The following is a 16,434-nucleotide window of genomic DNA, read 5'->3' on the forward strand; positions in this document are numbered from 1 at the left end:
AACCAAGCGATCGGTCGGCGACACAAAACCTATGCAAGGAATTGAAATAGGAAAAAGTTGATGTGGTTGATAAGATGAAAATCTGTGTACTGGGGACTATTCAGTGTGTGTTGAAATAGATCTATCGATCTATCCATTTATCAATGTTGTTACCGACTACAAGCGACTTCTAAAGACTACCTGCAACTGGTCGCCGACCAGTCGGAAACAGGTCGTGAGCTTGGTGTGACTGGGCCCTTAGGAAGACATACCGTTTTCTTTGCCCGTGCTTGTGACCGAGAAGATTCGTTTTCCAGTAATGTGAACATGTGGTGTTCAGTATTTCGTTAACAGTGTATCTATCTTTGCTACCAATACCACACCGTAGAGAGAGTTATCGAGATGGTAAAGGAGAGATAAAAAAAAAAAAAAAAAAAAAAAACAGAACGGAAGGGTAGTATCGTTTTTGTCCACAGATGGTGAATATCATAGCCATTTTGTCAAATCAATCTTAGTACATGCCTCTTGTTTCCAATTTATGTACTATTTTTTTATATCCTGTATATAATAAAGTAAATTGTATAGTGTAATGAGTATCACTTTTTAGGATTATAGCAACGGCGTAAATAAACTCCGTGACACGTGGCAACAGCGCTTTTTCTCCCCAGTGTTGCCACGTCGAGGAGGCGTCACAGGTGACGATATTTAATTGTTGTTACAATCCTAAGAAATGATACTCAATGTACTCTACAGGTTCCTTTAAGATATACAGAATATATATAAAAACACAATTTCAAATAACACATAGATGGGAAATGAGAGAGAGAGAGAGAGAGAGAGAGAGGCAGAGAGAGAGAGATAGAGAGAGAGGCAGAGGCATGTACTAAGGTTGATTTGGCAACACGTAGGCTAGGCCACGCCCTAAACGGACTCGTTGTGGCGCACCGACTATATTAGCTTTGGGGAGACAAGAAATGAGAAATACGGTACTCGTGAGACAGAGACAAGTTGATTGGTGTGTTGCTCTCCAGATAACGGCACGAAATTGTCCACAGGGACAGAAGCGCTGGTGAACTACAAATCACAACAATAACAACTAATAAAGGTTCTTCCATAGACCCGGGTTCCCAATCCCTTCGTCTTCCCTCATTCGTCTGTATAAGTTTTCTTAGCACTATCATTATTATTATTATTATTATTATTATTATTATTATTATTATTATTATTATTATTATTATCATTATTACTATCATTATTATTATTATTAATATTATTATTATTATTATTATTATTTATTATTATTATTGTTATTATTATTGTTATTATTATTATCATTATTATTATTATTATCATTATTATTATTATTATTATTGCTATTATTATTATTATTACTATTATTATTATTACTATTATTTTTAATTCGTTTTTATTTTTTCTCAAGAACGAACCTCGGGGAGACCACTGTCTTCTGTGCCCTGATGACAGTTCACTTCACTTATGGAAGTACCTCCCAGTCGAGTAGTATTTTTATTTATTTTATTTAATTTGTTTATTTTATTTTAGGAAGGAAATTCCAATTGTTTGTGCCACACCTAACAATCGTATGCCAAGAACTTTTTCCCCCTTATAAGGGAGGTAGCTAAATCAGAGGCACGTACCTATTTCCACCTATTCCACTCCCACACCATCACCCCCTCCACCCCTCCCATCTCAGCTCCTCATGGATGACGGGTCATCCCAGCACCCGCCCACTACCCTGGGTCAAACGCAATGCAGCAAAACACAGTACATCCGCAGCAAGGCCGCTTCACTTCATCGGCGACCCCCGCCTATAGTAATCGGCGCGTTGAGTCTATCCAATAGAGGTCGCTTCACTCACGTGAGTCCCGCCCTTATTATTATTATTATTTTTTTTTTTCAAAATACTCTTTTGAGAAGACACGAAAGGTCCCGAAAGATGGAGAATTCGATGTGGCAGTGAAGAATCTAAACTCTGAAGATATGTCTATAGGTAGGAGAGATTGCATTAGCTTGTGCCATAGTATAGATTCCTGTGAGCGAGTTCGAGAAATAAATCACATCAGGGTCTAGATTTCGACACTGGATAATTGTCTTCCGGATGAACAGAATAACCATAACAGTATAGCTGGGCGCGTTCCTTGGTGCGTTCCTAAGTGCATTCTTAGGTGCGTTCCTCGGTAGTCCCTAGGTAGTTCCTTGGTGCGTTCCGCTTTAGTTTGGCCGCGGTTAGCGCTCCCAAACTATTAAAATCTTAATAAGGGACAAGTTCATACAGAAATAAAAGTCCGGTAGGCCACAAACTATACCAAAGAAAAATTCCGTAGGCCACGTCCAAAAGGTAGTAGGCCACATACTATACCGGCACCTATTTTGCTTTAATAGTTTGGGAGCGCTAACCGCGGACAAACTTAAGCGGAACGCACAGAGGAACGCGCCCGGCTCTGCATGACGGCACATATAAACATCCCACAGGCTTACAGTATGGTAAGTCGATGGTCAAGCAAAATCGTCCCGTTGTAGCGTGCGTTTGCGGGAATTAACATTTTAGTCCCAAAGCTAAAATCTTCAGCTAAACTACAAGCGATATTACTCGGTCGAAAGAAGATTCCCATTGTTTAAGCCTATCTGGCGATGATTATATAAAAAAAGAAAAAAAAAAAATCCTGAAAGTCTTGTTAAGATAGTTTATATATTTTTGTGACTTTCTATAGTTACTTTATTTATTTGTTTATTTTTATTATGTTTTTATTTTTATTTTTTTTAGTTTCATCTATCCGTCTTAGGGTTTCCACCTAAAGCGAACAAGATCGTCTTTCAGTAAGGCGTTATCACACTGGGCTATTTTTCCTTCGACTGTTGGAGCAAATTTTCAGCCCTCAGCTTTCGGGAAGGAATCTGCCGTGCTGGAGGAAAAACAATTTCCTTCGGCATATTATCAAATGACATTCTATGTAAATTGTTGAGAAAACAAAATAGTTTGCCAGAGAGTGATTTGACGGCGGAAAAAAGTGCTGGAGGTGGGCGGTATACCGCCGATGAATTGGAGGTCGGAGGAAAAATAGCTCAATGTGATAGCCGCAACACAGTCCTGAAAGTTCCATCAGGCTCGAAAGTTTTCAGGATTTAAATCTTAAAGGAATACTGGGGACGGTTTTCTCTATATATCGGCTTGGTATGGTCGCCTATGGTAAATATGGTATTCTTAAAGAAAAATCTTTCCTTATATAAATCTTGTATAAATCCTTGGAAGGGAAAGATTTATATAAGGAATAATTCTTTTTAAGAATACCACCGTAAGATTTTTACAGTGGTATTAAAAAAAATATTTCCTTATATAAATCCTTGGAAGGTAAATATTTATACAAGGAAATATTTCTTTAAGAATACCATCGGTGGTATTCTTAAAAAATTCTTTCCTTATATAAATTTTCCCATCCAAGGATTTATAAAAGGAAAGATTTTTTTCAAGAATACCACCGTAAATGTGTTAGCCATGATCAAATCCAAGGACAATGGAATTAATTTTTGCTACACTGACGCACATTAGCGATTTTATTCTGAGGGAAAATGTCATAGTACTGAAAAATTAATACATACATACATACATACATACATACATACATACATATGACAATGGCTTTTCCCCCCTTACAAAGGAGGTAGCCAAAGTCAAAGGCATAAATCCACTCCCCACTCATTCCATCCCCACATCCTCCACTTCCATTCACCACTGTATCATCACTATACGATGATATTGGTTCAAGTTGTTTGTATGAACTATTTACGATGACTTGTGCATTTGTATGTTTATATTTTGTATTGACTAAAGTTATTTGTATCTATCTAATGTATTGTAATTATTGAATAGATGCATCACATGTTTATTCCATTAGGATCCTGTGTTTGTGTAGGGAACCATTTCTGCGCGTATCGCTATGCGTTTGTTCACGTGGACATTACTACCGATGTGACGCTCATTACACCAACATTCTCGTCGGTGATTTCGAGGTGTGAGGCGGGCTGTGGTTAAGGGACCAGCGACCGAGGTGAAAATGTGAGGACTTAGGTCCCTGCCCGAATGATGGTTTGGTTTTCACACTAAAAGGCTTGGAGCACTAATGTGAGTTATGATTTCTAAATTTTATGTAACATGTGATAGGAGCGTTGTATTACGACTAACAGATTGTTTACGTAAAATAATACTGATTTCAATATATCGCTTGTATAGAATATGATTTAAATGAATAGTTACAATAGCTTAAGTTGTGAAATTTATAATCGTGTAATTAGCCATAGAGGAATGTTGGACTTCTTATTTGTTACTAATGTCAGTATAATTCACGCTATTGTAATTGCCATTGTAGTTACGATTATTCAAAACATTTATTGAGGATTATGCTCACTTAATTTCAATGTAAATTGTACAAGTGTTTTTTGTTTGATGGTTTCAATACTTTTCACGTTATGTATAATGTGGATTTATGTAAGGATATTTGTAATATACTCGCAGGTTGAAATACATGATTACGACAGTCCACTTTTTTTTTTTGTGCAGCGATGACCCGTCATCCAGGAGGTGCTCAAATAAGAGGGAGGGTGGAGGGGTGTGGAGTGTATTCAGGGATGGAATGGGTGGAAATGATTTTATGCCTTTCCCTTTTTGGCTACCTCCCTTGTAAGGGGGAAAAAGCCTTGGTATATGTATGTATGTGCGACAGTCCACGGAGTTTTAGTGTGAAACAACCACCCTTGCCTCCCTCCCTCTTTTCTTGGCTCCTCCTGGATGACGTGTCATCCCTGCATCTCGCCCACTGCCCTGGGTTTAGTAAATAGAAAATAGTTAACACAACATGTGACGCCAGTGTATTGGTATACGCGTTTCGACTTCCACACTCAGTGATGCACAGAAAAGAAACGAATTATCATCCATATCTGCTAAATTAAGAATTGAGGTAAACAGAGTTCAACTAGTTACCATTCAGTGATCATTTAACAAATTTTTTCGTCAAATGAACGCAAGGCAATATGGGAAACTGGAATGTTATAACACATTTGTAAATGTACACTTTAAACCTACTATCGGGGAAATTACATCAGAAGTACAGGAGATCCGTATATTTCGACTCTTCTGCTGAAGAGGACTACAGATAGTAGTCGAAATATACGGACCCCCTGTACTTCTAATATTATTTTTACGATAGTGGGTTTAAAGTGTACATTTGCAAGGCAATATGGTTTAGGGGGGAAAAACCTGAATTTTACCAGAATACTCTACAAGCTAACCACCATTAACTGAAGCGAGTATAATCATTCAGTCTACAGGTCAGTGAATGAAAGCTACTTGCAGATGCATGCTCACCTTCGCTTAACCTCCAATGAGAGTGCTTTTGTCCAACAAAATCGCTATTGCGCACTCGTTGTTACGCACTCGGCTGCAATAGCTCACTATGAACGTTCCTTCATTAGTAAAGACTGATGAAACGGGGAAAAGTTCGTAGTAAAGGCATCGGGAACAACGCTTAAATAACGGAAGAGATGTTCGATACAAGAGAGCTGAGAAGAGCTCGACGCAGATGCGCTGGGAACAAAGGAAAGCAAGTATAAAGGTTTTGAGAAAAAGGTATTACAAGATACGCAAGAGGTATACTGTGCAAGAAAAGCTAAAAAGAAATCGATGCAAATACACTAGAAATAATGTAAAACCAGTATGAGGAATTCAATATGTTTTAAATTGAGGAGGAGGTTACAAGAACACTCTGGCAACGCAGGGCTAAAGAATGAAACTGTCGGTGGTATTCTTAAAAAAATTCTTTCCTTATATAAATCTTATATCAATCCTTGGAAGGGAAAGATTTTTTTAAGAATACCACCGTATGACTCTTACGGTGAGATTCTTAAGAAAAAATATTTCCTTACACAAATCTTATATAAATCCTTGGAAGGGAAAGATTTTTTTTTTAAGAATACCACCTTTGACTCTTAGATCTGTAGCCTTACCTTGTAAAAGTGGGACCTGAATGTGGCCGTTGAAGAAAACGAGGAGCGGCTTCAGTTCCAGTTGAGGAAAGTCGACAGCTTCGATCACCAGAGGCAGGTGGAAGGTCGAGGACGAGTCTTCCGCGCGAGTGTCGACGGCGGAGGCCGATTCGAGGACTTCGACCAGTCTTCGGGTCTCCAAAGGAACGGCGTGCCAACTGCCGGATGTCGTTTCGCCCTCAGACAAGAAGAATTTCTTGCCGTCGGGCAGGTGTGCCCACACACGGATCTGCCATGGAAATTGGGTTGCAAGATCTGCGTCAGAATGAAGTAAATACTCGGCAGGTAAATAACCAAAAGGTCTCCATGTTTTAGAGGTCTACGTAGACCGAAGGAAGGACAATCTCATTGGTGATACTTTCAGGTATTACTAACATATAACTACACTCTTAACACACGAACGTTGTTGGGGAAGTACGTTGAAATTATAAGTAAAGACTATTATAATGTATTACTAGAGAAATGAACGTATTAACGTGAACAAAACATAAAATTGCATACAACCCTATTCTGAGCGACTTTTAGGATAGTAAACGCTCATACTGACCCAGGGCAGTGGGCGAGATGCAGGGATGACCCGTCATCCAGGAGTAGTAAAGGTAAGAGGGAGGGAAAAGGGTAGATGGAAGTGGAGTATGTGGGGGGTGGAATGGGTGGGAGTGGATTTTATGACTCATTTTGCTACCTCCCTTGTTAAGGGGAAAGAGCCTTTGGTATATGTATGTAAACATAACATTATTGTAGAAGGTAATTTCGGTCATGTCAGTTCTGACACTGATAAGTCATGTGGTTTCTCATTAGCTAAACAGAATGATCTGGGAATACGAAAGGAGTTAAAGCAACCTAGTAATGCAACCTAGATTCACAGGTTGCGAAAGAGTTTTCTTCAACTGCATGAAATTATCTGGAGGCAGCCATCTGCACTCCGAAGGGAATAAACGAGAGTTAGCGCCTTACCTGAACTGGCGACGAATCCTCTTCTGTGTTGGCGACAAAGGGCGTCCTCCCGTGGTGCACGAAGTCCCGGCGCCAAAAGTTGTTCCTTCCCTCGGCGCCATGACGATGATGGTGTCGGTGGCGTTTACAAGAGTGACCTTGGGTCAGGTGGTGACGTGACCTGGTGTCAGGGACGTGCACGTGGAGTTCTGCACCTTGCACGTCGTCCAACAGCTCCCTGTTCACGTTGTACGTGACCAATCCGGGGAAGACTTCTGTCGAACCTGGGGGATCTGTGAAGACGTCTTATGACACTTAAATCTCTTGTAATGATTTTAATTCAGTGCCCTGCGTACTCTAATAAGCGCAGGGCAAGCTTTTTAATGATTTTATCTATTGGAAGAATTTTTAGGGGAGGGTGCTCATGTGGAGAATGTTTCAAAGTTTTTAAAAGACGTCGATTTGTTTTACGAAATTTAAGATTGTATGTATGATTTTACGTGTATCTTGTTTTGATGCGTTTTTGTGAGTGCTTATTGCTTTTACTGTTTTATTTGATTTATTAATTAATTTATTTGTATACGATAGATATGCGCTGAATGGCCTACCGACTCCGGCGCTTGGCTTTCAAGCCAAAAATTTCATAAATCAAATCAGTCAAGTCTCTTGTAATGTTAAGACATCATGTAAGACATGACGTACAGAGGACGTTCTCTCAGATGGCTAGTCACTTTGTGATGGCTAAAATAAGACATAGGATTCGTTTTCCATCGCGGAAAGCGTTTAACGGATAAAGGAGTTTCTCTTGGCAGGTCAGAATTTCTTGATGGTAACCGTAAGCGTATATGTATATGTGAGACCCAAATAGCAGCGAAAGGAGTGACGTACGTTTAATTCATGTACATAGACCTGATGCATTTTGTCAGCAGTGTAGTTTTATTAGTATCATCTTCACAACTGTGCGAACGCCCCCCTCCCCCCCCCAAAAAAAAATGCAAATGACAAAACACAAACGTTGGGGCTTGGTCACACGTGCAAATGTATCCCCGATTTTATTTGATCTTTAATTCAATTTAATTTAATTTAATTTAATTTAATTTTTTATTCTATTTTTCATTTTTATTATTATTATTTTTTTTTTGTCTATATTATTCGTTGGAGATGAATATTTGGGCGCTTAGTCCCTAAAAATCCAATTAGCCCCCCACATTGATTTTCACTCAAAAATATTATAAATAACACTACACCGGAAAACTTACAAAAATAAAAGCCAACTTTATGGTGAATTTGTGATACGTGATGTATATACATAAAATATAGAATGGTAGCTATCATTACAGGCATATCAAATATATATCATATACAGTATATGTGTGTGCGTAGGCACAGTACAGCGACAGCACCTCCCCCCCCTCTCAAAGCATGATTAGCCCCCACCCCACCCCTATCCCCACATACAAAATTAATTCTTGGCTACGATCCTGATATTCGCACGCTTGGCAGTAACTAGACTTATATATGTATATATATATAATATAGGTGCTATTATAGCGTGAGGTCTACCGCCATATGTCGCCTACCCTGGTACAGGCTGAGGTCTACCGCGTGACCCGCGTTCCTCCCTGACCTGACCACATAAAATGAAGCAATTGGAGCTCCTAAATCAGATTCCTCCTCCGCCTAGAATAGTTAACTTCGATTGAGGGTACTTCAAAATTAACAAAAGCGGCCCAAGAACGGAGCCCAGGGAAATTACTCTCCATTAACATCTTAGCCAGGTTTTCAGAATAGTACAACACATTGTTTACAACTTTTTAACTAACTACTAATCCAAATGACCTTTAATGCTATGTGATGTGAAATTAGCATCCTTTTGTATGGAATGATAGAAAAATCCCAAGTCTAAATATTTCGAATGCTCTTTCGTCGTATTGTAAAATATAATGGTCATACTTAAGGAACAAAGATGGTTCCTGTTATGTGACTCCGGAGTCGGTTAAAAGTTCACTTTGAGGCGTTTCGCTGATGAATGCGAAGCTGTTCAGCGTGTGATATACATTTTCATTCGAACGCTCGTATTGACCGTTGGTGAATATTAATAATGATGAATAATCTGAGTGTTTTTTGAAAGTCTTTCCACATCCACGTATTTTTCAATCTATTTTATTATTCAGTAAGATGTACTTTTTGTTGTAGACTACTAAGATAATTTTATCTAAAGGCAAATGTGTGAGTGTTTATTCTGAAGAATTTTTGGTCACTAGATACAAATTTTTCACTTCTATTTCACTGTTTGTGATCGGTAAGTGTAGTATACGGGATCCGACGAATTTACCGAAAATCATTCATCGACAACAATTCATCGACAACAATTTACCGACAATAATTCATCGACATGCTCAATTTATCGATATATACAATCGAAAAAGGTTTGGTTTGGTTAGGTTAGGTTGGGTTTGGTTAGGCTGGGTTTGGGTTTGGTTGGGTTTGGTTAGGTTGGGTTTGTTTGGGTTTGGTTGGGGTTTGGTTTGGTTGGGTTGGGGTTTGGTTTGGTTAGGGTTGGGTTTGGTTGGGGTCGGGTTTGGTTAGGTTGGATTTGGTTAGGTTGGGTTTAGTTAGGTTGGGTTTTAGTTTAGGTTGGTTAGGTTAGTTATATATTTCAAATTAGAATATTTTTGCAATGAATTGTGTATGTCGATAAATTGAGCGTGTCGATGAATTGTCGGTGAATTTTTGTTGGTAAATTCGCCTAGTCGGTAAATTTTTGTCGATGAATTGTTATCGGTAAATTCGCCTAGACCCGTAATATACGTCTGTTTTGTGCTGCACTGGGCAAAACCCATAAACTATTATATCGAGCGCATACTTATGTTGAAATTTACTCTATATAATTGAAAATTTCTCTCGTCAATTTGTTACGGCTGCCAAAGCCAGACAAAATTTTAAGACGGCAGGTTGTTTTTTGTCATTAGTAACGTTTTCGCCTCTAAATAATTCCTACATTTATCTTTTGACTATTCGTCTCGACCCGTATATTTAGCTCCCACGTGTCGGTATCGTTTAGACATAAACGAAAATACACACACACTTGCCTATGCAAAACATATCACATATTTTACAAGGAATCTTGAAAATCACACCTGAATTGACTGAGGGACAGTTTCTAATGATTTTTTTTAACTGTGTGGTCATATTTAAACGTGATTTAAAAATATATTCTTTTAAAGAGTGGAAATTATATTAATGAAATTTTTATGATACGATAATACGAGGGTTTTTCGTTTTGCCTGGTTTTCTTGTTTGTTGTTTGGTTCATTGAAAACTTCTTAGCTGATTGATGGTTCCTTGTAAAATCTACAACATGTTCTTCTTTGGCCAGTCAGGGAAATAAATTAAAATCAGGATCTCTAAACACATACAGCGTTAAAATAGCACAGTCAAGCAATGATCTTATAAAACACAAAGCCATTCACGACCATCGTGTTAATTGGGACGGTTCCAAAATTTGAGAGAAAAAAAAAAAAAAATCTTAAAGTAATTGAATCGTGCCTATCTTTGGCACACATGACAAAAATATGAATTTAGGTTATGGTCATTTTAAACGTGACATTGACAACAGAATTAGTCCCGAGACAGTTCACCCCAGATTGATCGTTCGCGGAAACGAGGCACGGGGAGAGGTGAAGGCAGTCGACCTTCTTGGTTACGTTTTCTATATCCCTTGTTTCTTGAGTTTGTTTGTACAAAAAACTCTTGTAACCTCTATTTTCTTTACTTTGAAGATATAATTCACGGAAAATCTTACCGCCTAGGGTTGATTTGGCAGAATGGCGATTAGCAAACCTTGGAGGGCATAGACTAGAAGAACATAAGAATGAAGGAGACTGCAAGAGACTATAAGGCCTACACTAGGCAGTTCTGTACATAAGGCCTACACTAGGCCTTATTTCGGGTCTGGATGTAAATGTGTTCTCGTTCAGGATCGGCCTCTCCGGGCTTTTCAATGTTTGGTAAGAGTCAACTTTTTAGGGACTACGAAACACTTGATGTAGTTTGTTCTGCTCGACGCCGGACGTTTTCATTCGGTTGAAGTGCAAACCTTTGCCTGGCATTGGCTAGGGAGGGGTCGTTCCTTAGCTGAATGAAACAGCTTGGCGTTATCTTCAACATAAAGTATGAAAAACCCCGAGGTGTTTAGAGTCAGGATTATTGTAATTGTATCCTGTGCAGCGGCAAATGTTCATCTACACATAAATCCCTCGAGTTCGGTGACGCTTTTGAGGTGTTTTCTGACTATAGCCTGACCATTTCATTCAGCCAAAGAGTGTCCCCGTTTAAAAATTGGCTAAGATCACCTCATCATCTCCGCTGACCTGATGACACCCTTTACAAAATTCCGGCGCTAGGCGACTTCGTTCAACTGAGTGTACGTCACTACACTCTTCGTATTAAATCTCATCGTACGAAATGTCCTTACCCTGTAGAGGCTGGAGCGCCGTGACCCTGCTGGCTCTGTAGGGGGGCGCTGCAGTCACCACGCCCTCCCTCGTCGTGATGGCACGATAGAGACGTTTCATGTAAGAAGGCGCCTCCCCATCGGCTGGGACTTTGGAGGGCTGGATCCCCAGTGCCTGGGAAAGAGCGACGAGGCCGGGGATGAGATCGTAAGGAGGGAACGAGTCTTTTTGGCACCGAGGTGCCGGGTATTCCAGGAAGACCACCCGAAGACTCCCCCCTCCTCCCCTCCCAAACCAAAAAACTGAAAAATTCCTGAAGAAGAGTTACCTTAGAGAGGACCTCCTTCAGGAGACTCTCCGTCTGTGGTCGAGGCGCCCTCGCCCCGACCAGGGCAGCCAGGACGAGGATCCGAAGAAGAAGAAGACAGAGAGTGAAGACCTCCATGGTACTGGTTGTTTTTGACATCAAGTCATGCTATATATCCTTGCGCGGGGCGGTGGCGGCGGGGGTCGAATCTCCAGAGCCTTGGCGGCGAGCCTTTGCACTACCTAACACAGAAAGACTTCTGCGACGGGTCCTCGAGGGTCTGCAATCCACCAGTGACACTTGATCTGGGTCGTCACGTACATTACCCGTTAGATCGAATGGAGGAGGGAATGCGACAGGTTGGGAGTTCTTCGCCGAGAGGGGGAGACTGAGGGAGGAATGAGGGAGGGAGGGAGGGAGAGTGATGGAGGATTGACATGCATGGCGGCGAGGCAATCCTGAATGAAAGGTGTGTGGGAGGGGGGATTGTACTGTATGTGTGCGTGCGTTCGTGTGTGCGTGCGTTCGTGTGTGTGTGTGTTTTGCGTTTGTTTTTGTTTTTGTTTGTTTTTGTTTGTTTTTGTTTGTGTGGTTGCGTGTGTATGTGTGTTTGTGTGTGTGTGTTTGTGTGTGTATGCCTGTATGTGTGTGTGTTTTTGTGTCTGGGTGTGTGTCTAGATGTCAATCTGTGTGTGCGTGTGTCTGTGCCTGGGTGTGTGTGTGTGTGTGTGTGTGTGTGTGTGTGTGTGTGTGTGTGTGTGTGTGTGTGTGTGTGTGTGTGTGTGTGTGTGTGTGTGTGTGTGTGTGTGTGTGTGTGTGTGTGTGTGTCTGTGTCTGTGCCTGGGTGTGTGTGTGTGTTTACCTAGTTGTATTTTAACGGGAAGAGCTATGCTCGTAGTGACCCGGGTTTGTGTGTGTGTGTGTGTGTGTGTGTGTGTGTGTGTGTGTGTGTGATTCACCATGGTCTTGGATCACGTGTTGGACTCGTGATCGACAGTTCTTAACCTCCCGGATGAGAGCTCAGAGCTCGTATGACCGATCTATGGGTAATACTGTGACCTTACACGCACGCACGCACGCGCGCGCGCACACACACACACACACACACACACACACACACACACACACACACACACACACACACACACACACACACACACACACACACACACACACACACAACTCCCCGCCCACGAGAGTTGGAGTAACACCCCGCAACAAAGCGATACTGAAATTATTTCAGCCCTGAGCGGGAGTCTAACCCGGACCGCCGCGCCGTAGTGGCAGGTGAGAACTCTAACCACAGCGGCACGAGGTGTAGGTGTGTGTGTGTGTGTGTGTGCGAGAGAGGGAGATTAATCATGGGCTTGGATCACGTGCTGGTCTTGTGTTCAACGGCTAATACCCTTACCGATGAGAGTCCGAGCCCTGGGAACTGTTGTTCAAGGGAGACAGTAATGGCTTGCCGAGTTGAAGTTTCCAAGCTGTGAAAGTGGCACGATCTCGGACCTTCCGTGTAATAGGACGAGACGCTAACCACTACACCAAAAAGCATTGCGTGCGCATGTATATATGGGTGAAATTCACAACTTTGGATTACGTGATGGACTAGTGATCAAGAGCTATTACCCTCCTAGAAAAGAGCTTCAGAGCTCACGTAGCCCATACATCCATGCACTTTCTCAGGGGTAACAGTAACAGTTACGTAGTGGAGCCAGGATCCGGATTTTTGGCCGTGGGAGGGTCGCGAACTCGGTACCCCAACGTTGGAAACTCATGACGCTCTCCATTACACCAATAAGTTGTGTGTGTGTGTGTGTGTGATTCACCATGGTCGTGGATCACGTGTTGGACTCGTGATCGACAGCTATTTCTCTCCCGGAAGAGAGCTCAGTGCTCATATATGACCGATCTATGGGTAATGCTGTGACCTTACACACACGCACGCACAACCCCCAGCTCCCCGCCCATAAGAGTTGGAGTAACGACTCGCAGCGCAGCGATACTGAAATTATTTCGGCGCTTGGCGGGATTCGAACCTGGACCGCCGTTGTGGTATCCGGGAACTCTACCACCGCGCCACAGAGTCGTGTGTGTGTGTGTGTGTGTGTGTGTGTGTGTGTGTGTGTGTGTGTGTGTGAACCATGTATTCCTAAATGAGCTCTTCAGAGCTTATTTAGGATAAAAGTACGACCTTACATTTATCCCTTTGCTCAATGGGGGCAATAACATAATACAGATAAGTATTGGAAGCTTCCACGTCCTTAGCGAGACGCGCACCAGGTTATCGTCGTAGTATCCCGTTTTCACGAGTTGAGACACACGGACTTGCTACTCGAATGTTAGCGGCTCGTGACACTGTGTGTGCGCGAGTGCGTGTGTGCGTGTGTTCGCGTGTGTTCGCTTGAGTGCGTGAGCTTACGTGTGTCTGTTCGTGTGTAGGTGCATATATATATATATATATATATATATATATATATATATATTATATATTTATATATGTGAATAATTGTGTGTGTGTGTATTTGTATGTGTGCGCATGCATGTTTGTGTGCGTTTTGTGTGTGTGTGTGTGTTGCATGTAATCCTTTCTTCTCTCTTTCTCTCTCTCTCTCTCTGGCGTTCTTTCCATTTCTCCCTCTGTCCTCCCCCCCCCACTCTCCACCTCTCCTATTCTTACTCTCCCCCCTCTCTCTCTCTGTACACACTTACGTGCCTGCGTGCGTGGACTGGGGGTGTATATGTGTGTGTGTGTGTGTGTGTTTATGTGTGTTTGTGTTTATCTGTGTGTTTATGTGTGTGTTATGTGTGTGGTTATGTGTGTGTTTGTGTGTTTTTATGTGTGTGTTTGTGTGTGTGTGTGTTTATGTGTGCGCGTGTAGTTGTGTTTACCTGATCATGTTCACACGATCATGTGAGTTTGCGTGTGTGCCTCTGTATGTGCACGTCTGCAGTTTTGCGTGTGTAAACATGAGAGTTAGTGAGTGTGCGTGTGCTTGCTTGCGTGTGTACACGTGTACATATACACCTATGTGTTTGGGGTTGTGCATATGCACTGTGTGTGCGTGTGCGGGCGCGCGTGTATGTATGTGTGCGCGTTTGTGCGCGCGAGTGTGTGTATCTGCGTGCGCGCGGGCTTGCTCTCTCTCTCGCGGTGTCTTCAAGTATAAATCCCCGTGACCTCTCCGTTGTCGGTGACCTCGTGTAATCCCCGGACGCACGTTTGACCTCTGACCCATGATAAGAGCGTCCGTCGTGCCAGGTTCGGCCTAGCACCAGAAGGGTCATCCCCTACTCTTCGGTGCCCCCCCCCCGGGGGTGTTTCCCCCTCCCCCTTTTCTTCCCCCCTCCCCCTTTTCTTTCCCCCCCTCCCCCTTTTCTTCGCCCCTCCCCCTTTTCTTTCCCCCTCCCCCTTTTCTTCGCCCCTTCCCCTTTTCTTCCCCTCTCCCTTTTCTTCCCCTCTCCCTTTTCTTCCCCTCTCCCTTTTCTTCCCCTCTCCCTTTTCTTCCCCTCTCCCTTTTCTTCCCCTCTCCCTTTTCTTCCCCTCTCCCTTTTCTTCGCCCCTCCACCTTTTCTTCGTCCCCCCCCTTTTCTTCGCCCTTCCCCATTTTCTTCGCCCCTCCCCTTTTCTTTCCCCTCCCCCTTTTCTTCGCCCCTTCCCCTTTTCTTCACCCCTCCCCCTTTTCTTCACCCCTCCCCCTTTTCTTCACCCCTCCCCCTTTTCTTTCCCCTCTCCCTTTTCTTTCCCCTCCCCCTTTTCTTTCTCCCCTCCCCCTTTTCTTTCCCCTCCCCCTTTTCTTTCCCCTCCCCCTTTTCTTTCCCCTCCCCCTTTTCTTTCCCCTCCCCCTTTTCTTTCCCCTCCCCCTTTTCTTTCCCCTCCCCCTTTTCTTTCCCCTCCCCCTTTTTACCCCTCCCCCTTTTCACCCCTCCCCCTTTTTACCCCTCCCCCTTTTCACCCCTCCCCTTCTCTTCCCTCTCCACTTCTCTTCCCTCCCCCCCCCTCGTCGCCTTAAATGAATGAAATCTGTTGACATTAACGAGCGTGGGATCTATGCAACATGTTGCCGGGTTGAAGATGGGATCAGTTCACGAGAAAATAGGTTCCGGGAACTCCAACCGATTTGATGAATTGATGAAGGTCAAGGAACTCTAGTCTGAATGGGAGTCTTTGTCGATAGATGACCTCTACACTCCCTCTTTTGCCTGAACAAAATGATTTATCTTTACCTAGGACAAAGACTTGTGAATTATGTCACAGTTACCTTCAGCCTAAGTACAAAGGCGTTCGGGTTTGTCCACTGATGAATATAGAAATCCTCTGACTGTTTTGAAAGGTATAAACCTCGTAGATTTGATAGTTTTACTACGTAGGATTTCCCCTTGCTGGGCAGCGGATTCTCATGTGCTGAATAAATCGGCTGCCGGGAGTAAAAAAAAAAAAAAAAAAAAAAAAAAGAGATATATATATATATATATATATATATATATATATATATATATATATATATATATATATATAGATAAAATAAGAAATAAATGAATAAATAAAAACGTCAAAGAGGAGTTAAAGGATTAAGTATTCCTTTCCTTTATTATTATTTATTTATTTATTTATCTATTTACTTTTTTATTTATATTCGGATCACATTTGTGGTTTTAATACCAGACGGCCCAGCAGCATCGCCCATATGGGTACGG

At 42.2% G+C, this 16,434-nt stretch overlaps 1 protein-coding gene across 1 annotated transcript in view; it reads right to left on the bottom strand.

Moving 5' to 3' along the window:
- Positions 1–12,286, bottom strand: part of LOC143038774 (uncharacterized) — a 23,224-nt gene extending 10,938 nt beyond the window's left edge. Inside the window, exons 1-4 of the mRNA XM_076208307.1 lie at positions 11,758–12,286; positions 11,450–11,603; positions 6,994–7,265; positions 5,998–6,265 (exon numbers count right to left, since the gene is read on the bottom strand). Of these exons, the coding sequence (XP_076064422.1) occupies positions 5,998–6,265; positions 6,994–7,265; positions 11,450–11,603; positions 11,758–11,895 (832 nt within the window). The 5' untranslated portion in view covers positions 11,896–12,286. The remainder of the gene's footprint in view (positions 1–5,997; positions 6,266–6,993; positions 7,266–11,449; positions 11,604–11,757) is intronic.
- Positions 12,287–16,434: the final 4,148 nt, after the last annotated feature.

This window comes from Oratosquilla oratoria, chromosome 25, assembly GCF_046742065.1.
Source record: "Oratosquilla oratoria isolate Oo_2021 chromosome 25, ASM4674206v1, whole genome shotgun sequence".
Taxonomy (NCBI): domain Eukaryota; kingdom Metazoa; phylum Arthropoda; class Malacostraca; order Stomatopoda; family Squillidae; genus Oratosquilla; species Oratosquilla oratoria.